Genomic DNA, 22,893 nt, shown 5'->3' with positions numbered 1-22,893 from the left:
GCAAAAACTCTAAATGTTTACTGCTCATAACTTGAAATGACATGGGTGAAAGGACAAACACTGGCCACAAGTCTTCCTCCGAACTATGTTACATCAATGGTGAAATTCAATTTTTTTTACTACAAGTTCTGTGGGCATGGCTTGGTGGGCGTGATGTGGCTTGATCCGTGTGTGGCAGGGGAAGGATACTGCAAAATCTCCATTCCCACCCCATTCTGGGGCCAGCCAGAGGTGGCATATGCCGGTTCTCCGAACTACTCAAAATTTCCACTACCGGGTAGTTTTTTAAAAATGTGTAATAATGGCTTGTTTGGAGGAAGGGTAGTTTTTGTTTTTGCTGTGCACCACCTACTCACATTATTTGAGTTGGTGGCTTTATAAACCCATTCCCCTCCCTCCAAAATCTCTATGGGGAAATGCTTGTCTTGACTTATATAATTCATCACTTTTTCAAGGAGATTCCAGTAATTTTTTAATGTTGTCCATCAATTTTTCTTCTCCCTCTTCCACTTTCCCCAATGTTGCCAAGCATAATTATTTTCTTGGAGGGTGGCTATATATATAGGTGAATTTTCAAAAACATCAGGCATACTTTTCCGCAAAATGTATTTTCCCTCCTTGTCTTAAAGTGGGATTCAGAACTTCTAAAGCAGGAGTGTTCAACATTGGCAACTTTAAGATGTGTAGACTTCAACTCCCAGAATTCCCCAGCCAGGGAATTGATGTCCACAAAGTTGACAAAGTTGGGCACCTCTGTTCTAAAGCGTGGTTAGATAAAATTTGAGGCTTTGCCTGAATCCCAAGTGCTTCACTTTTTTTTTTGCCATCGTATTATAAAGGGAGAGCGCATGTTCTCATTAGCCCAAACGAAATATCGTCTAGCATCTTCCAGGAATGTATAATTTATTTCAATTTATAAATCGAAAATCCAAGTTAAATTTTCATTAGGTAGTTGGATGCTTGCAAGATTGTTTCTATAGCAAGGAGCACAAATGGCTATTGCTGTATTTCTATATCATCTTTTAATGTTTTTAAATGCAGAAAGGTAGAGAAAAATCTGGGGGTTTTAGACTTGCCTGCTCAAAGAAGCTGGTAATTCTTCTCTTTTTTAATTTCCCTGGAATTCAAAAAATATATTGTCAGTGAGCTGCTAAGCTACCTCTGGGCACTTATTCAGAAAGCCAAGGTTTTCCAAAGAACAGGCAGTGGAAATTTTGGGTCCGTTTCATTTGCTTTTCTTAAGCCTTGCCCTCATCCAAAGAGGAAATAGACAAAATGTCCATATTTGCACTCCTGATTTTAGTGACTATGATTTTAGTGGCTATGGGGGGATTCATGATCCTGGAAGGTCACACTCTAATGAAGATAAAAACAACTTTTTTGCCTGTTGAAGAGAATCTGCAGTATTTTTTCATCTCATGATCTATCATCCTCCTCTGTAAATGCAAACATGATACAGTAGACCAGTGATGGCGAATCTATGGCACACGTGCCACAGGTGGCAGGCAGAGCCCTCTCTGCAGGCACGCGAGCCGTTACCTCAGCTCAACTCCATTGTGCATGCGCACATACCTCCCACCAACCAGCTGATTTTAGGGTCTCTGCCATGCATGTGTGTAGAGCGGGGTCCATGTGGGAGAAGTGTGCGCATGCACAGGGGTATGTGTGGGTCACATGTGAATCAGTGGCCGTTGCACAGGGGGCTGCGATGCTCCCCTGCAGCACCTTTTTGGTCCCAGGAGGCTGCAGGGAGGCCTACTAGGCCAAAAATGGGGAGTCGCACACACATGCGCAGGGGGCAGTGCATGGAAGGGCATGTGTGTGCATGATTTCACATACATTGTCATGTGTGTTAGCGCATGCTTTCAGCATGCAATGACAAAAAGGTTAGTCATCACTGCAGTAGACCTGTAAAAAGGCAATGGACTTATTACCTGACCATTCTGAAAAAAGATGTAAGGCAGAGCTGTCAATCATTTGGCATTTGTGTTCCTCCTCTTTGCTTGCCTTAGATTTGTCAAAATACTGCACATTTCTCACTTCAGTCTATGTTGGGGACTTACGTGAGCTGCTGTCTTTGGCTGTGATTATGTGGCCAGCTCACAGCACATTTGGCCAGTCCGTGATCAGTGATGACTTGAGCATAAAAGAACTGTGGAAAAGCTAGTGCACAAGCCACCAGCCAGATTATTCCTATGATCCCTTTTGTATTCGCTGCAGAAAGTTTTTGCTTGAAAGGGTAAACGATTGCCATATACCTGAAAGAAACAGGGAAGAATCAGAAGGAATGGATTTTTCCATTGAACAACTACACTGAGAGGGTTACAGTTGAGACAAAGTCATTGTTTCTACATCAATTTGTAGAAAATGTCAACCTAGCTTCCTGTAAACTCGACAAGTTATCTACAGTTAATGCCTTTTGACTTATCTAGAGCAATATGGGTCTTCCCTAACACCTTTCCTAGGTTAGCAAAGGAATTGTCAACCTTGACGCTGACCTGACCAAGAGCATTTTGAGGCTTCAGTGTTGCCACACTGCAGCTGGGGGATAGGGAGGGGGGGGGAATAGAGATAGCTGGGGTTTTGTAGCCAAAACAAAATATTTTCTCCTGGGAACCAAGGGCATTCCCACAGGTGGCTGGAGAGTTTTTTGATTTGATTTTGATTTTATTAAGAATTTATATGCCGCCCTTTTCCCTGGAGGGACTCAGGGCGGCTTACAATAATGAGGGGAAGGGGGTGCAAGACAAGACTTAAAGGAAAAAAAATCGTGAATAAAAGAAAATTATCCATAAAAACACAACATTCATTCAACATTCGGGCGGGGTGAGAGTAATCCTATCCCCAGGCCTGACGGGATAGCCAGGTCTTCAGGGCTGTGCGGAAGGCCTGGACTGTGGTGAGGGTACGGATCTCCACGGGGAGGGTGTTCCATAATGTCGGAGCTGCAACTGAGAAGGCTCTCCTCCGCGTAGTCGCCAGTCGGCACTGACTGGCGGATGGAATTCGGAGGAGGCCTACTCTGTGCGATCTGATGGGACGCAGGGAGCTAATTGGCAGGAGGCGGTCTCTCAAATAGTCAGATCCACTACCATGGAGCGCTTTATAGGTGGTAAGTAGGACCTTGAAGTGCACCCGACGATCAACAGGTAGCCAGCGCAGCTCACGGAGGATTGGTGTTATATGGGCGCACCACGGTACGCCCATATAAGAGAGGAGGAGTAAAGGTACTAGGCAACTAGACGGCACCTTGATTGATCCATGTGACTGTTTGGGGAAGGAAAAAACCTTTACTTTTAATTAGGTGAAAACCATGGGAACATTCAGAGTCGGTTTTCACCAGCCTGTGCCAATATGATACATCCAATAAAACTATTCTTTGAGGAAACTACCTGCCTTGGAGTTCTGTTTGCTATGGGTGTATTACTTGGAAAATTGAGAGGGATCTCAAAAGTGGGGAAAAAAGGAAGAATGTAGATGACAGAAAAAGAAAGGGAAATCTGCCCGATCAGCAGCTACTTCAACCCTGCTCATCATGAGCATCTTTAAAATGCTAAAAAGCAGATTGCCATTTCTCGGGTCCAAAAAAATTGAAAGAGGCCTTTAGTGCATGCAATTAAACATTTAAAGATCTCTGCCCCACAATTATTTCAAAATATGTATCCCAACATACGCAATTTGTAAAATGCAAAAAATGAAATGAAATAAAAATACTGCGAGTAGCACAGCCATGATTTTGCACCTCGGGTTCTGAGAGCCATAATATATGCTCTCTTTAGTGATCTATGTGCCAATATGTTTCCTTGATTATCTCAACTCGCCTTGATAAAACAATATAGAATAGTCCATCTCTTCTGCCCATCTCCCTAGCATATTGCTACCAACTGTAGGAAGAAATATCCATCTGGTTCAGTTCCAGCCGGGAGAAACACACTGGAACACGGAGGCTGATTGGTTTAATGGTGAACCACCAAGCACATGGTTCTGGGCAGCTGACCACATGGAGTTGAGAGTGGGTGGCTTTTATAACTTCTCTTGGGTTTTGCACTTGAACTTCCTGTTCCTGTGCAAGAACATGTATTCTATTGGCTCTTGTCAGATTCCCAAGGGGCCCTGAAGGGGTCAAATTTGTCTGAACTAAGATTGGTTGCAGTTTGGACTGATGCAATGAAGGGGCTTGTTGTGCTATGTGGTGAGCTCTGCTGCTATATGGGTTAATCCTACTATGACCTGGAGGATCATGTCTCAATCCCATCACCCTGGAGCTAGAGGTCTTTTGCCTTGTAGATAAGCTGGCCCAGTCTTTCTTAATTGGCATCAATATTTGCTGGGGGCAGGGAGCTGCTTTCCATCTTTAAAACATGTTTCTTCTTTTTATCATCCAGGGAAATGCAATATTCTGTCTTCTTAATAGTTCTCAAAACATTTCATTCTTCTGGGAGAGGGGCAGAGATGGGTTCCTGCCAGTTCTAACCTCTTCTATAGAAGAGGTTCCACAAATCTACAGTGCCATTTAGAACCGGTTCCAGCTCCCTCCCCCCGCCCGCACATCATCAAGATGAAGAGCGAGAGGAGGAATTCTGGGAATTGAAGTCCACAAGTCTTAAAGCTGTCAAGTTTGAACAACCCTGGGTTTTTTTCCCTAAAGGGTTAGGGGTGCAAGGGTCTTGTAACTTGACAGCTTTAAGACTTGCACACTTCAATGCCAGAGTTCCTGAGCCAACATGACTGGAAGAGGAATTCTGGGAGTTGAAGTCCACAAGTCTTAAAGCTATCAAGTTTGAACACCCCTGGGGTGTTTTTTTCAAAAGGGTTAGGGGTGCAAGGGTCTTGTAACTTGACAGCTTTAAGACTTGCGTGCTTCAAATGCCAGAGTTTCTGAGCCAACATTTTGGTTGCTAAGCAAGAGTGTTGTTAAGGGAGTTTCACCACATTTTACAAGTTGGCCATGCCCACCAAGTCACATGGCTGGCAAGCCACTCCCACCCAATCACATGGCCAGCAAGCCACTCCCACAAAGCAGGCCAGACCTACAGAAGAGGTTCCAAATTTTTTTGAAACCCAGTACTGGAGAGGGGTGATGCTAACTTTCTACACAACAATCTTGGATTGTGTAGATATAAATCCCAATGCAAGGTCCTCTGTAATTCTTCCTCATCTTGTTCTTTAAAATGACACATTACTTTACCAAAACTCTAATCTCTGTGAGATAGAAGACAAAAATTAAAGGGCAATTTTTACAGGACCACTTTTCCTTTCATTTTTCTAACAGAAATAGGCAACAATAACATTGTTTGACTCTGATTTATGTATGTAGTTCTGGAAATGTTATGAGTCACTCTCCTTTTCCCCCTGTTAAGGACTGTCCAATGTTATCCTTTGCAGTTGAAAGCTGCATGATGAAAAGCTTTCTATCTCACACCTGTTTTTAACTGTCATATCAGATGACTAATTTATACTTTGCTTGGTGGGCAATGGACTGTTGTGTTATGATTTTAGTGCAGCCATGAGAACGTATCATTTTTGGCAACACTTGGCCTTCCAAATTCATTTTTCTGCATCTGTACTGCTAATCTAGAATCACTTGAGAAATATAACTTAGGCTGTTTTTCTGCTCCGGGCAATTCATGTACATAGAAAATAGCTGAAGAATATACTGATTGCCTTTTTGATCAATTTTAAAGACTTTTTACATTTTCATTTAGCCAAATCAAATAGTATACAAATTATATGCTCCTACTTAGTATTTTTTCTTTTCTTCTTTTCTTTTTCCTTTCCTTTCTTTTCCTTTCTTTTCCTTTCTCCTTTCCTTTCCTTTCTCCTTTCCTTTCACTTTCCTTTCCTTACCTCTTTCCTTTCCTTTCCTTTCTTTTCCTTTCTCCTTTCCTTTCAATTTCCTTTCCTTTCCTTACCTCTTTCCTTTCCTTTCCTTTCTCCTTTCCTTTCCTTTCCTTTCCTTTCCTTTCTCCTTTCCTTTCCTCTTTCCTTTTACTTTCCTTTCTTCTTTCCTTTATTTTCCTTTCCTCTTTCCTTTCCTTTCTCCTTTCCTTTCCTCTTTCCTTTCCCCTTTCCTTTCCTTTTTCCTTTCACTTTCCTTTCCTTTCTTCTTTTCTTTCCTCTTTCCTTTCCTTTCACCTTTCCTTTCCTTCCCTTCCCTTCCCTATCCCATCCCATCCCTTTATTTTATTTTTGTGAAAAGATCTCTAGGTTTCATATAGTAGAGCATCAACAAATGTTTAGGGATGACAAGTATTTTTCCTGGCAATGTTTCTCAGCCCCCCCCCCCCAAATGCACAAAAAGCAAAAACTTAATAGGTGAACTTGCTCCTGATCTTACTACAGGTAGTCCTCGACTTACAACAGTTCATTTAGTAAGCATTTGAAAAAAGTAATGTATTACCGTTTTTCACACTTATGACCCTCCCTATGGTCACATGATCAAAATTCAGATCCTTGGCAACTGACTCATAATTGTGACGGTTGCAGTGTCCTGGGGTCACGTGATCCGCTTTTGCAACCTTCTGACAAGATAAAGACAATGGGGAAGCCAGATTCACTTAACAACTATGTTACTAACTTAACCACTCCAGTGATTCCCGTGATAACTGTGGCAAGAAAGGTTTTAAAATGGGGCAAAATTCACTTAACTAATGTCTCACTTAGCAATAAATTTTTTTGGACTGAATTGTGGTCGTAAACCAAGGATTATATGTATCTACTTGCCATTTTCAGAAAACAAATGGTTGTCAGGCCTGGAAGTGATCTTTTGCTTTGGACCTTCCGGCCTGCCACATTTATCATTTTATCATTTATCATTTATTTGGGATTTATAGGCCGCCCTTTTCCCTGAGGGGACTCAGGGCGGCTTACATTCATAGGAAAAGGGGGGGTGCAATATAAAGACATAAACAATATGTGAATAAAATAAACAGTAAAATCACAACTTTCATTCAACACTCAACACTCGGGCGGGGTGAACTAGAAACTTATCCCCAGGCCTGACGGGATAGCCAGGTCTTAAGGGCTGTGCGGAAGGTCTGGACGGTGGTGAGGGTGCGAATCTCGACGGGGAGGTCGTTCCACAGGGTCGGAGCTGCTACTGAAAAGGCTCTCCTCCGCGTAGTCGCCAGTTGGCATTGACTGGCGGATGGAATTCGGAGAAGGCCCAATCTGTGCGATCTAATTGGTCGGAGGGAGGTAATCGGCAGGAGGCGGTCTCTCAAGTACTCAGATCCACTACCATGGAGGGCTTTAAAGGTGGTAAGTAATACCCTGAAGCGCACCCGGAGATCGACAGGTAGCCAGTGCAGCTCGCGGAGGATAGGTGTTATGTGGGCGAACCGCGGTGCGCCCACTATCACTCGCGCGGCTGCATTCTGGACAAACTGCAGTCGCCAAATGCACTTCAAGGGCAGCCCCATGTAGAGCACATTGCAGTATTCCAGCCTAGAGATCACAAGGGCTCGAGTGACTGTTTAATGCTGCGGGAAACTGGGAGGGGGGGATTATATGGAGTATGGGAGATACATAGTCTAAATAACATTCCTTTCTCAGAGAGTCAAGGACATCTTACCCTGCACCTGGAGTGGCGTGACTGGGAGGCATCTCCAGTTGGGACAGTGCCTGATTAGATCATGTGAGGGACATGCGGGTGCTGGGTAGGGACTTGAACTTTCTTTTGGGTGGGGAAAACCTGGAAGCTTTCAGATTTGGGTTTTCCCAGATGTGCCAATATGACATCTCAAATAAAATGGAACTTGGAGGAAACTCAAGTCTGAGTCTTCTTTCTTGCTTGGTACCCTGACAATAGTTACATTTAATTGTAATGAAATCTGACTCATGTTTATAAACTTATGCAAGGAGGATTAACTTAGTTTACCTCTTTTTGTGAAAAAGGTTGCAATAACTATTTGAAAAGCAAAATATCCCCAGTGGTGGCTTCTCTGGCCTTCAAAAGTGCCAGTAACTTCCCTACTCAAAAGAGGCTCTTTGGCATCTTTAACTGCTGATTGCTCTCTGACCAACTTGGGAGGAGAGCACTCTTTACACATACCAGCAATGTGTGTGTGTTTGTGTTTCAAGGTAAAGCGATCAATATCAGCAAAGACCAGTGAAAATTACTTAAAAGTGACTCATAGCTAGCATTATATTCCTATACAAATAACTAAAATGACCGGGGATGGCCCATACAATATAAGAGTTAGAAGTGTGGCAAAGCAGAGGACACATCTAGATATACAGTGAGTCCTTGTTTAAGGTCCATTCGTTTAGCAACCGTTCGAAGTTATAACAGGGTTGAAAAAATGGACGTAGGACAGGTCCACAAACTTGGGACCTTTACATGCTCCTGAAGTCATGTTCAAACTCAAATTCGGACTTGTCTGCATTTACAACAAGCTGCGTGTCTCTGCTCATCCTCCCCCCACTACCCTGGGGCTTTGCATTGTGGCACAAGCACTATTGCAATGTTGCTTTTAGATCTTTTTCATATGTTTGTAGGTTTTTAAAATTAACATGGTTTTATTTATTTTTTTAAGTTATGATTGCTAAGGCAATCCAAAGCCACTAGAAATGGCAATTATCTATCATCTATCTATCTATCTATCTATCTATCTATCTATCTATCTATCTATCTATCTATCTATCTATCTATCTATCGTTCTGTGTGTGTATGTTCCAGCATAATTCTGGAATGCCTCGAGCAATTTCAACCAAACTTGGTACACAGATGACGTACTCTCTGGAAACAAATACTGTGAGGGTAAGACACCCCTCACACCTCTTGGGGGTGTCTGTGTTCTGTTAAGATACAGCCTGTTGAGAATCTATACTTCCAGAAAGCACATCAATTTTAACAGTATCTTACAAGTATAGTCTGAAATGTTACACTACAAACAGTGTGTATTGTCTGTACTGTTTGCTGTTTGTTGCAAGGAGGCAAATTGCTGGGAGGCAGAGGCAGATATTTTTCCCTTATTTTCCTCCCCAAAAGCTAGGTGCGTCTTATACTTCGGAGCGTCTTATACTCCGAAAAATACAGTAACTTGTTTTGGTCAGAATATTGATACTTGGGAAATGTTAGTACACAGTCTCTCTTTATAAAAGCGAGACTGGACAGAGCTGGAGAAACATCAAGAGTCTTATATGGTCTTATATTGCAAACAAAGTACCTAAAGTTCGTTGACTACTAACAAAGACTAAGAAATCTATTGCAAAAGGCTAATAAAGAGATCCCTTTGGAAATGTGAAACAACATTTGAGGAATGTTTAGTGGAATACCAGAAAGGAACAAATTGTTACCAGCAGTTGTGAAGTAGGTCATAATTCTCCGTGACCCGTCAAAACCACGCTCGACTAAACCGCGCCCGATTAAACCGCGTCGCTGACATCATCAACAGGGCGACAACAGCCAGCGTGGAGAAAGAAGGGCACTTTAAATAGCGCTTTGAAAGCAAGCCAATTCAACTTAAGGTAAGGGTTAGGTTTAGGGTTAGGTTAAGAATTAGGATTAGGTTTAGGGTTAGGTTAAGGGTTAGGTTAAGGGTTAGGTTTAGGATTAGGTTTAGGGGGGTTAGGTTTAGGGGTTAATTTTAGGTTTAGGGTTTACAGCGTGCTTCTGTCTCTGCGCTGTTGTCGCCCTGTTGATGACGTCAGCGACGCGGTTTAGTCGGGCGCAGTTTAGTTGAGTGCGGTTTAGTCGAGCACGGTTTTGTGATTGAACCATAATTCTCTTGATGTCCCAACCAGCAGAATCTGAACAAATTATGTAAAACTGGCAAGCACGTTTTTGTAAGATGGTCACAGAAAGTGGATCTTATAAAACAAAATAGCACAAAATGTACATAGCGGTAGATAAGGAATGTCTACTTACAATTTAGGATTAGATAAAAGTTAGTTTTACGCAAGTCTACAGGAAGTAAATATTGTTCAGTTCCATGAGATTTATGACCAGGTAAATGTGGCACAGTAACTTAGAACTATAACATTAAATCTTTACTACAGTATCCCTACTCAAAATGTCTAAATATGCAAGTGTTTACATATTCATATTAGTCTTCGTATTCTTCCATGTTCATGTAGTTATTCATATTCTAACAGCAACTATTTCCTGCAATTATATATCAATAGTTATTACAACTGAACACCCACTAGTAGATTTATAGTTGCTGTTTTTAATTCCTTTTTCTGTTTAAAAGTTTTTATTTTCCATTTTATCATTTTCATACACTCACATATATACTGTGCATAGCCGGCGCCATACAACATTAAACAATAATCGCAGCAATTCCTCTTGTCAACAATACCCCCAAAATACAAACCCAATGTACCTCTTCCCCTCTCCATACACCTCTTTCTTCCACCCCCCTCCAACTTTCTATCTTCCCTCCATCATCCCCCTCTACCCTACTTCCCCTCCCCCTCTACCACTCCTCTCTCCCGATCCACTCCCTCCCTTCCTTCTCACCGTCCCTCCAATCCTCTCCCCCATCCCTCTCTACCCGTCTTTCTTCTATCCCACTCCTCCTCCCCTTGGTGTATTTCCACTATATGTCAGTGTACTTAACTTATCCTATTTTTACAGAGAAATTATAGAAAAACAGTATACATGTGAAGTCATATTACATTGAAATCTAACCTAGTATATATCTTTAACTAATTCTGTTTCTGAATCCATCTGTATTAATACATTATATATCCTCTTTATATGCATTAAGCTTTGATCTCTTATTTGTTTAAACAGATTATCCTCAACTTGGATAAAACCAATTTTTTGGTCTATTTTCCACCTGGCCTGTAATTGGCCATACTGGAACCATGTTTGAACTACCTTCTCCTCTTTTAATACCTCTAAAGATTTTAGTTGTAGTACCCCCCTTTCCAAAATGAGAAGCTGTCTGTAGGTAATTCTATCCTGTTTTTAATTCCAATGGTAAACATTTCACCATCGCTTTTCTTACCTCTCCGCAGAGATAGCGGTCATGGTGTAAATGCTGACAAACATTGCAGTAACAGGAACAAAATTATGAAAACGGCAGAATCCCTCGTCAAAATACCAGACATTATGACAGGCATAAATAAAATTAAAAACTGTGTTTAGTGCAGTCATAAGCAGATCGGAAAGAGCCAAGTTCACAATAAAATAGTTGGTGACTGTTCTCATTCGTCGATGGGACAGGATAATCCAAATGACGGTGGCATTGCCAACAATCGATGCTGTGATTATCAATAAGTAGACAATGGCCCAAAGTGCAATTTGCCATCCAGGCTGGTCAAACATAGTCATCTCAGTCAAATTAACATCACTTTCAAAAATCTGATCCATGGAAGCATTCTTTATGCTTGAGAAGGAAATCATTGTCAGTTCTTTCTTCTGCTCAAAACACCCCAAAAACCCAAATGAAAACCAAGAAATTGGCTGCAATTGACTCGATTTGAAGATTTCAGCCTTTATCAAGAGAATAATGTGTTCATCATAATTTTGTAGATTGAATTTAGAAGCATTTGATTCATTGCATGCTGGTTTTCAGTTGATGCAAATAAGTGAGATGAGACGGCTGCTCTTTAACATTCATGTGCTGCTCTTTTTCATTCATATCCCCATAATAGGTGGCGAAAGGAATTTTCTTAAAAATGTTTATGTATGTGTATGTATGTGAAAGATAAAGCGAGAGGAGAGATAGAGATAAAGAGAGAAAGATTAAAGAAGATACTGATAATGCAGCATGGAAGGGATAAGACTTTAGTTTGCTCTTCCTTTGCAATTCAGACCATTATGGAAGCAGCCAAATAGGGGTGGAAAATCTACATTGGCGTTTCAAAAGGAGGTGGAGAAACAAGAGAATACAAAATTATACATCAAATCAGATTTCAGAAAACTGGTTCCTGGTTGCTCTGCAAAGTTGTTGCATTAATCTCCGTTGACTCTACCCCCTCACTTAAAGTGAGAAGTCTCACAGATATTACCCTACAAGGATCAAGATTTCATTCCTTGGGTTGACTTTTTGATTTCCGTGGGAGTTTCAATAAGCAGAACTTGGCCTCTGTAGAACACCATAAATTTTGCCAGAAGAGCTTGTGAACAGCTCCAAAGCCAAGATATAGAAGACAGGAAAATGATTCAGAAGTCAGAGGAAAACCCTCATTTCAAAAAATCTGCCTATTGACTGCTCAGTGGGACTCTCAAAACAGTTCTAGGCACTCCCAGAAAATGTATATTGTAACCAGGATGTCCTGCAGGATATGTTGTCCCTACTGTAGATTCCTAGAATATATTTTCTGCCACCTCTGTACTCCCAAATTCAAAGGGCTCTTCAGAATGTTATTCTAAAACAGAATCAGCTAAGGAAAAACACGTAGGCTCTTCTCCACAATATGTATGGATAACATCAACCCCTTTTGTGGGAATTTGTGACAATATGCTTCTATCAAATAATCTTATATATTGCATTAAAGTTCAATCAGGTCAGTTAATAATTACATTTACACATCAAGTGTGGTTGGTTTAAAACATGGTTAGCTGTTTATGGTTTAGCATTCTATAAGATTATCAAGTTTTTTGTGGTCCAATGTATTGTGCAAATCCAGAAAAACTGGTTAATTCAATATCCATGTTCTGTAAGCCTAACCAGTGCACAGTGATTGCAAAGAAAGCTCTCAACATAAAAACACTACTCCCATTATGCTAGCAGATTAACACAACTAAAACAAACAAAAACAAACTAATGAACTCAAGATTAAAGGAGGAAGTTGTGTTAGCTTAGGACATAGCATGTTACCTATCATGCTGCATTTAGTTTAGTTTAGTTTATTGATCTTGTATGCCGCCCACTCCCGAAGGACTCCGGGCGGCTTACAATAAACAAGGGAAGGGGATAAATAAACAAGACAACACCTTAAAATACGCAACATCCACAGTTACCGTGGGGCTGGATATTTCACAAGCCCCCTGGCCTGCTGGAGCAGCCAGGACTTGGTGGCTTTGCGGAAGGCCGGGAGGGTAGTAAGGGTCCGGATCTCCACGGGGAGGTCGTTCCAAAGGGCTGGAGCTGCAACAGAGAAGGCTCTCCCCCGGGGAGTCGCCAGCCGACATTGGCTGGCAGATGGAATCCGGAGGAGACCTAACCTGTGAGATCTAATCGGTCTATGGGAGGTAATCGGCAGGTAATCGATTAAATTTTCCCTTTATGCTGCTATCATCCCAAATGTTTAGTGTTACAGGCTGGGTTTGATTCATATGAATGAATGGAATTGTTCCATCAATTTCACTGGGAATAAATTTAACAAGGTCTGAGTTCAGTCCAGTGAGGACAAGGGTGGGATGCTACAGGTTCACCTGGGCTTGGGGGAGAAACCATAGCTAACATTATGGCTGGTTCGGAAAACCTCCAAATCCCACCCCTAGCTAGCCCCGCCCTGCCCAGCCCACCCCTCCCAGGAGTATGGAGTATGGAGTAGTTTATTTATATGCCGCCCTTTTCCCTGGGGGGACTCAGGGCGGCTTACAATGCGAAAGGAGGGGAAAACAAACAGATTAACACATAAGACAGTACATCATTAAAAGCACAACATTCATACAATTCGGGTGGGTTACGGTCTTTAACCCCAGGCCTGACGGGATAGCCAGGTTTTAAGGGCTGTGCGGAAGGTCTGGAGGGTGGTGAGGGTACGAATCTCCACGGGGAGATCGTTCCATAGGGTCGGAGCTGCCACCGAGAAGGCTCTCCTCCGCGTGGTTGCCAGTCGACATTGACCGGCAGATGGAACTCGGAGGAGGCCTAATCTATGGGATCTAATTGGTCGAGTGGAGGTAATTGGCAGTAGGCGGTCTCTCAAGTACCCAGATCCACTACCATGAAGGGCTTTGTAGGTGACAAGTAGCATCTTGAAGTGTACCCGGAGATCGACAGGTAGCCAGTGCAGCTCGCGTAGGATAGGTGTTATGTGGGTGAAACGAGGTGCACCCACAATCGCTCGCGCGGCCGCATTCTGGACTAGCTGAAGTCGCCGAATACTCTTCAAGGGCAGCCCCATGTAGAGCACATTGCAGGAGTCTGCACGCAGCCCATTTTGGATGCGGGGTAAGTGTAGGACCCACACGAAGGCCCGGAGAGAGGGAAAAATGGGCCTCCTCGAAGTTCGGAAAGCTGGAAATGGACCCAGAGCCTGGGGAAGCAGTTTTCTCCCTCTCAGAGGCTTGAGGAAAGCCTCCGGAGCCTGGGGAAGGAGACAACCCCCACCCCCCTTCGTGATGCAGGAGGCCGACTAGGCCACGCCCACCCAGCAACTATGCAGAGAACCTGTTGCTGATATTTTTTAAACTAAAAATTTTATTTTCAGACAAACACAAACACACAACACATACAACATAAAAGCCTCTTCAATTACCATACAGTGTGCCGATCAGTTACAAAGTCTTTCTGTGTCCTTCCCGTGGTCCTCACTTGAATTTAATCAAAATTCACATATTGACAATCAAGATATCTTTGCATACATTGTTATTATGCTTCCTCCTATTCTAGGTCATTCAATCATTTTAGCATTGATAACATTCTCTAATAGTTTCCAATTCCATGTCCCCCCCCCCATTATTAGTATCATCAATCTAATATACATGTATACACATTTTTATACTTAGTAAGCATCCATTAAGCCCAGCTATTATTAAATTCTTTCAACATATTAAATTTGAAGTAAATTTATATTATAACATTTTATTACATTATCCTGAAATCATCCAGATATTACGTCTTTCTAATCTATTCTATATAGAATTGTTTATCTTCTATAAAAAGGCTTTTCAACATCACCTCCATAATCATCACTTACAGTTTGTATAAATATTTCATATTATCAATCTAGTATATATAAATGCTTTTATCATTATCAATCATTTATTTGACTTTAGCTGTTATTACGTTGTGCATTACACTCAAAATTTAACTATATTTAACTAAATTTAGTGGTATTATTTTAGCATTGACAACATTATCTAGTAATGTTATCAACAATTTCATGTTTTTTCCCCATTATTAGTATCATCAATCTAATATACTTGTATACAAATCAGTGACGTGCAGTGAGGTTTATGGCTGATGAGGCAGCAATTTCTTTAGACTTGTGGACTTCAACTCCCAGAATTCCACAGCTAGGCATGCTCAGTTCCGATTTAAAGTGACAGCATTTGTTTTTCTCCTTTGCTAAATAAGTTTCCTTCTTTCTTTTTCTTCTCCCTTCCCCTCCTTCCTCCCTCTATCCCTCCCTCCCCACCTCTCAAACACACACAGACACACAGACAAAGTTGCACCAGGAGGATGAAGTTTGAATTCCTCCCCCTCCCTCCGACCCACACATACCTTTTCCAGCTGTTTCAGAGAGGATTTCAACTCTGCTCTTGCCTGCCATCATGAAAAGAAAAAAAAATGTAAAAGGAAAAAGGCAAGAGCTGAGGTCAGGCTGAGCTAGTTGCTGCCAGAGTCACCGTGGATGACTCTGCTTAACTATTTAAAAAAAGCCTCTAAAAAAGCACCCTCTACAGGAGGAGGCAGGAGAATGACGTGCCTCACTTACATCAGGAATTTTTCAGCTTTTAACCCTTGCTTAACTCTGCTTGAGTGATCATAAAATGCCTAAAGTCAGACTAGATGAGACAAGCTAAAACCACACCTTATATATCCCAAGGTTTCTCAACTTCAATTTCAATTTCCTTGAAACCTTGGCCAGTTTTCAAACTCATTTGAACAAGATTTTAAAGAACTGTGATTTTAGAATCAAAACAAATTTGAGAGTGTCCTTGCTAAAATTTTAATCTTTAACATTTCTGATGAAAATATTTTAGCAACTTTTGAGGTTTTTCTCACAGATTCAAATCTTGCACAACTGCATGAAAGAATGCGAAAGACTGATATAATTGGAGATTTGGTACTTGAGCTGGGAAAGTACTTCGTTAAATTCCAATGAGTTTATATTTATATTTTAAATGAGTTTATATTTATATTTTACTTCCTGGATTTAATGGATTCTTCACAGGTCTGCGACTAAAAAGCTGTTTAATTATTTTCATCTAATTTCCATGTATAAATAAAATATTGAAAAAACTCCTAGACGTCATGATTTGCCACAACATGCAAAATTGACTTCAAATTTATCATTTGTTTATTTTGAGTATTTTTTTTTATATTATGAGTTTTTAACCAAATTTTAAGTCTAAATTACTATTAATTAATTCACATGTGCATTTAAGATATAAAATGCCAAAAAAACCTTAAAGGGTTTGTCCGAGTTATGTAAAAAAAAATATAGCACTGGAAATCTGATGGTCAGCAATATATACATAAGCTAAGCAAGTTTTAAGTCTGTGCTTCTAATGGTAGAAGGGGCTAATCTTTCCTGAAGAATCCCGTGGGAGGGAGACACAGGGCAGATAGCAGCATCTCCAGTCAGTGCAGGGGGCGTGGCCAGCTGAGTTACTCGGATCAAGGCTGAAAAGCAGGAATTTATTGTTTCCAGGAGTGTCGTCTTCATGGTTCAGACATCGTGAAAAGGAGTTCGTTCCTTACTTCGCCCTGGAAGACAAGTTGGTTTATTGCATCGATGTCGAAGGCCTGATGGGTCAATTTAAAATCCAATATGATTCAGAGCAATGGTGGCTTTTTATAGATTCTTCAAAAAGAAGTCTCAAAGCAGTTTTACTCCACAATGGTTTTTACGCTTCCATACCTGTAGGTCATTCCGTACACTTGAAGGAAACCTACGAGAACTTGGAATTGGCTCTTTGTAAACTTAAATATGAAGACCATGGTTGGCAAGTATGTGGGGACTTGAAGGTCTTGTGCATGCTGCTCGGGCAACAAGCTGGGTATAACAAATACCCTTGTTTTCTGTGTCTATGGGACAGTCTAGACCGACAAAATCACTGGACCAAGAAGAGTTGGCAGCCGAGGGTGCTAACAGTCGGTGAAAAAAATGTCCTCCAAGAAACTTTGGTATCTTCCCATAAAGTTTTCCTACCAGCTCTCCACATAAAATTGGGATTGATGAAGCAATTCGTAAAATAACTTCCAAGAGATGGAGAATGCTTCAAATACTTGATCACCAAGTTTCCATGCCTGTCGGAGGCAAAATTGAAGGAAGGTATGTTCATCGGACCAGACATTAGAAGGCTTATAGTTGATCAAGAGTTTGTCAATACCATGACAAAAAGAAGGGTGGATTGCATTTAAAGAAGTTGTACAGAAATTTTTAGGCAATAACAAAGATCCTCACTACAAAAAGATCATCGGAAGAATGCTGAAAGCATTTCAAGCTTTAGATTGCCTGATGAGTTTGAAAGTGCATTCCCTCCAGTCCCACCTTGACTACTTTCCTGAAAATTTGGGAGCTGTGAGTGAGAAACAAGGTGAATGATTCGGCCAAGACATTAAAGAGATGGAAAGGAGATACCAGGGAAAATGGAGCATTACAATGGTGGCAGACTACTGTCGGATGTTTCCGAGAGACATTCCAGATGCTACTCACAAGTGTAAATGCCCCAAGAGGAGCCTTACAAGGAAGAAGAATTGAGTTTAGTGTGTGTAGGTGAGCTCATTTCAGTTCAAAAAAGGATTTTCATAAAAATATTGTAATAAAACTTTAATTTTATGTCTATTTCCATTTATTTTGAGGTATTGCTTTATTTAACATAGTTACCTAAATTGTCAGGAAACGTGATATCCTATGACAAAATGGAGGTCATTTTCGGATTCAGCGCACCCAAAAACATAAAGATGGAATAACCAAAACAGCTCTCGGAAATTTTTTTTTTTTGCAGACCTGTGTTATTTTAAACAGCTGTATAGTATTTCCAATGGTAATTACATACTTTGATGGAAAGTTTCCAAACTCAGCTGTTAGGTTTTATTGCTAGGCTTAAACACAAAGGGGAGGTCTTCCTTGGGTTTAGCAGAAAAATTATGTTCTGCTACTAAAGAAAGAAAATATATTTAAAGGTCACATGTAGGAAGTCAAGAAGAATTTCAAGCAGGTTTTTGTATTTTTGCACAATGGAATTATTTAAAAATCTTTAGCACAATTTATCAAGTAATACGAAAGTTTTAAGATACAGAGATGATCTGTGAATAAAATTAAAAGAAGTGTGTTAGTAAACACAGGGGTTTTGTTAAAAGCTAAGTATAAGATTCAATATGATGGGCCATGTATAAAATCTGAAAGCTACTCAAATATGTTAATATTAGACACTGACACATTTCACAGCTCCTGTAATGCTAGTTATTTATTCTCAATCCCTTCATTCATTAGCTTGCTGGTTGGCAAGGGGGCAAGAACAAATTCTGCAGTTGTTGCCCACATCAATGAGCTATTCTCCCTCAAGAAAATAGCTTTTTTGTGTAAGGCCTGAAGTGACACATTTCTCTTTTTTAGCTAGGTTAATATCAATCATGCTTGCTAAATGACATCACAGCATTTCACCCCCCCCCTTGATTTCATATAATAATAATAATAATAATAATAATAATAATAATCAGCAACAAACTGATTTTTGTTTGATTTTTGATTTTTGCCGTTGCCGGTCCCAAGCCCGGATGAGAAAGGAGGAAGATTGGGATCAGGTTGGCATCTGGTCCCGTAAAAAAACCCCCGCCAACCCATACAATATGGTGAAAAAAACGAATAAGAATTCCATACCGCATCGGTCGTCGCGCGGGTTAACAAGGGCCGCGGCGGATGTTGGGGTCCCTGGACATCCGTCGACAAGTGGGCTACAAGTGGACCAGCCAACAAAACGACAAAAATATAGTGCAGATGAAAACCGTGCCATAATGGCCTGTTACTACAACTCAGAGCCAGAAAAAAGAGGATATTTAAAGCGAATGTATGAATTATGGAAACAACAATATCCAGATTCAAATGTTAGTGAACAACGACTAGCAGATCAAAGGCGATTTATTATACGGAATAAAGTGTTTAGTGAAGTTGAACATGAGGAAATTCAGGCAAATTGCAAAACCCAAAAAACAATATCACAAGTGGAAATAACTGATATTCAAGACACAACTAAAGACACTATAGTAGAACTCCCAGAAGAAGCTCTCAGGGAGGAAATAACATCACCACCACTAGAACCAGTTATCACTGAACCAACTGATGAACTAACTCAAAAACAAAAAGAATTGAAGGATAAGATCATGGAGCATTTTCTGCTTAATGAGGAAAGGCAACGTTTACCATCACTAAAAACTGTGCCTAAGAAAATTTTGGCCCCTATCATGAAAATGGTTAATGCAGTGTTTTCAACAATTGAACCGGGATCCATCTTGGAAACAAACCAGTTAATGTACAGCGCAGCTGTAATAGTCACTAACGAACTAGGCATTAAAATTAAAGTACCTAGTCACACAACAGAAAAAGCATCAAAGCCAAAGTGGAAAATCCGTCTAGAACAAAAAATCAAAAAATTAAGGGCAGATGCTAGTAACTTAAAGAACATGCATGAGCAACGGCTTAAAAACAACAAAATCATAGATCGGCTAATCAGAAGATATAGATTGGATACAAGAAACATCAATGAAGCTGTAGAGATTGTAAAACAGCAGATAACAGCAACAGCTAGAAAAATTGAAAGATATGAGGCACGAATCATCCAATATAAACAAAATCAGCAATTTCGATCAGACCAACGGCGTTTTTATCAAAGTCTTAATGTGAATGGTGACACCAAAAGTGAAAAACCAGAAAAGCAGGCCACAGTTGAATTCTGGAAAGAATTGTGGGAAAATGCAAAGGACTACAACAAGGAAGCAAAGTGGATACATGACTTTGAGAAAAGCATTGACAACAAACAAATGCAAGTATTAGAAATAACAACTGAGATGATCAAAAATCGAGTTAAAAAGGTAAAGAATTGGACATCACCTGGAAAGGACCAATTACATGGTTTCTGGCTCAAATATCTGACCAGTTTACATGCAATATTGGCCAGGCAACTGAATGAAATTTTACAAAAGGGCCAAATTGATGAATGGTTGACAACTGGAAAAACATACTTGATTCAGAAAGATCCAACTAAAGGAACAACACCTGAAAACTATAGACCAATAACATGCTTACCAACAACCTTCAAATTACTCACAGGCATTATTGCAGATAACATGATGGATTATTTGGAAACAAACAACATCTTGCCAGTAGAGCAAAAAGGCAACAAAAGAAGGAGCAGGGGCGCAAAAGATCAGCTTCTAATTGATAAAATGATATTAGAAAATTGTAAGAACAGAAAAACAAACTTGAATATGGTCTGGATTGATTACAAAAAGGCATTTGACTCACTGCCACATAGTTGGATCATAAAATGCTTAGAAACAACTGGCATTAGCAAAAATATTACATCCTTTACTGAAAAGGCAATGAAACAATGGAGAACTGAGTTGGCAGTAGGGAATGAGAGCTACGGAATGGTTAATATCAAGCGAGGAATTTTCCAGGGTGATTCACTTTCACCTCTTCTCTTCATCATCGCAATGATCCCACTATCAGTAATCTTAAAAAAAATGAAATTAGGCTACCAAACAGCCAAAAAAGCTGAAAAAATTTCGCATTTACTATATATGGATGATTTGAAACTCTATGGAAAGTCAGAAATAGAAATCCAATCATTGACAAATACAGTCCGAGTATTCAGCACCGATATTTCAATGCAGTTTGGCATGGAAAAATGCGCCACTGTATCCATAAAAAGGGGCAAAATCACTGCATCTGAGGGAATTGAAATGCCCAATGGCCAACTAATTAAATGCAAAGAAAATGAAGCCTACAAATGCTTAGGCATTCTGCAGTTGGATAACATCAAGCATGGAGAAGTAAAAACTATTGTCAGGCGAGAGTACACCAACAGAGTTAGGAAAATTTTAAAATCTAAATTGAATGGTGGAAATACAATCAAGGCCATAAATACCTGGGCAATACCAGTTATAAGATACACAGCTGGCATAGTTAACTGGACACAAGCTGATTTGGACCTTTTGGACCGAAAAACCAGGAAACTAATGACAATACACTACAGTTTACATCCACGTGGTGATACTGATAGACTATATCTGCCCCGAAAATCAGGTGGCAGAGGATTATTACAAGTGAAGCAAACAGTTGAAGAAGAAAAACATGCACTGGCTGATTATTTAAAAGACACTCAAGAACATCTATTAATCGAAGTAAAGAACAAAAATCTACTGAAGGCCCAACAGACGAAACAAGAATACAGAAAAGATGTGATAAAATCAAGAATGGAGAGTTGGCAGAACAAAGCACTGCATGGTCAATTTCTGGAAAAAATAAAAGATAAAGTGGACAGTGAACAAACTTGGTTATGGTTAAAAACAGGTACATTAAAGAAAGAAACAGAGTCACTAATCCTGGCTGCGCAAGAACAAGCTATCCGCACAAATGCCATTAAGGCCAAAATCGAAAAATCCTCTGATGATGCCAAATGCAGACTTTGCAAAGAAGCTGATGAAACTGTTGATCACATACTCAGCTGCTGTAAAAAAATCACGCAGACTGATTATAAATTGCGGCACAATTCAGTAGCACAAATGATCCATTGGAATTTGTGCAAAAATTATAATATTAAAACAGCAACAAACTGGTGGGAACATCAGCCTGAAAAAGTCACCGAAAATCAGATGGTCAAGATCTTGTGGGATTTCCGTATACAAACCGACAAAATACTGGCGCATAATACACCAGACATCACACTGGTTGAGAAAAATAAGGTCACAATCATAGACATCGCAATACCAAGTGATAGCAGGGTCGCCGAGAAGGAACATGAAAAAATCGCAAGATACCAGGACTTAAAAATCGAAATTCAACGACTATGGCACAAACCAGCAGTGGTAATTCCAGTGGTAATTGGCACACTGGGTGCTATTCCAAAAGCACTGGAATTACATTTAAAACAGTTAAAAATTGACAAAATCACCATCAGTCAAATGCAAAAAGCCGCACTGCTTGGATCTGCACGCATATTACGAAAATACGTTACGACGTCCTAGGCCCCTGGGTGGGGCCCGACTAGTAACCAATGCCAAATCCGGCGAAACAACTGGCCGCTGTGATACAATTGTACAACAACAACAACAACAACAATAATAATAATAGAGTCACTAATCCTGGCTGCGTTTGATTACCTTGGGCAGAGTTTGATCTGCTTCATCCTGAGGAAGTGAACAGGATCCTTGGGAGGTTGATTCCCACGGCTTGTGCAGAATTAGATCCCTGCCCTTTCTGTTTTGTCTTAGTTGGATTGAAATGAAGATGAGGTCTCTTTGCAGGTGGTGGTGGAATGTAGTGTATATTGGAGGTGGTGACCCTTTGAGAGCTGTAGGCAACGGAATTTCATTTTAATGTATTTATTTTAATTAATTAATTTATTTGTCAAACACTTACAAGATAATAGGCATAAGAATAAACATGAGTATGAATGAAATGGGTATGAATAAGTGGGGACAGTAGGACAGGGACGGTAGGCACGTGCAGGAGAGGGGTGGATTTTCACTTCCCACACTACATACTGTACAAATCTTCATTGCTTTTTTAAAATTTTATTGTTCAACTTTGTGCCCCCTTTGGGCCCGGTGGTGCCCTAAGAACCTGCTTAGTCTGCTTAAATAGTCAATAGTCAACCACTGCGCTCAGGGCCTCGTTTCCAGACGCCGCAAGACGCCAGCCCAGCTTTCCAGCCCAAGCAGGGCGCGCCCGGCCATCTCCTCCCCGGAGCTGCTCCGCCGCGCTCGGCCACGCGGGCCGGACTGGCGCAGGGGAGCCTCTTCCAGGAGCCTCCCGCCAGCGTCGCCGCCTGTGGGCTGGCTGGCACGGAGAGCCGCAGGTGGCGGGCGGGCG

At 40.8% G+C, this 22,893-nt stretch overlaps 1 protein-coding gene across 1 annotated transcript in view; it reads right to left on the bottom strand.

Annotated features, from left to right (window-relative positions):
- TACR2 (tachykinin receptor 2) overlaps positions 1 to 11,323 on the bottom strand; it is a 12,370-nt gene extending 1,047 nt beyond the window's left edge. Inside the window, exons 1-2 of the mRNA XM_032232228.1 lie at positions 10,959 to 11,323; positions 2,064 to 2,258 (exon numbers count right to left, since the gene is read on the bottom strand). Coding sequence (XP_032088119.1) covers positions 2,064 to 2,258; positions 10,959 to 11,323 — 560 coding nt within the window. The remainder of the gene's footprint in view (positions 1 to 2,063; positions 2,259 to 10,958) is intronic.
- Positions 11,324 to 22,893: the final 11,570 nt, after the last annotated feature.

The sequence above is a fragment of the Thamnophis elegans genome, chromosome 15 (assembly GCF_009769535.1).
Source record: "Thamnophis elegans isolate rThaEle1 chromosome 15, rThaEle1.pri, whole genome shotgun sequence".
NCBI lineage: Eukaryota > Metazoa > Chordata > Lepidosauria > Squamata > Colubridae > Thamnophis > Thamnophis elegans.
The sequence above is the reverse complement of the archived record's forward strand: the minus strand, read 5'-3'. Positions and strand labels throughout refer to the sequence as shown.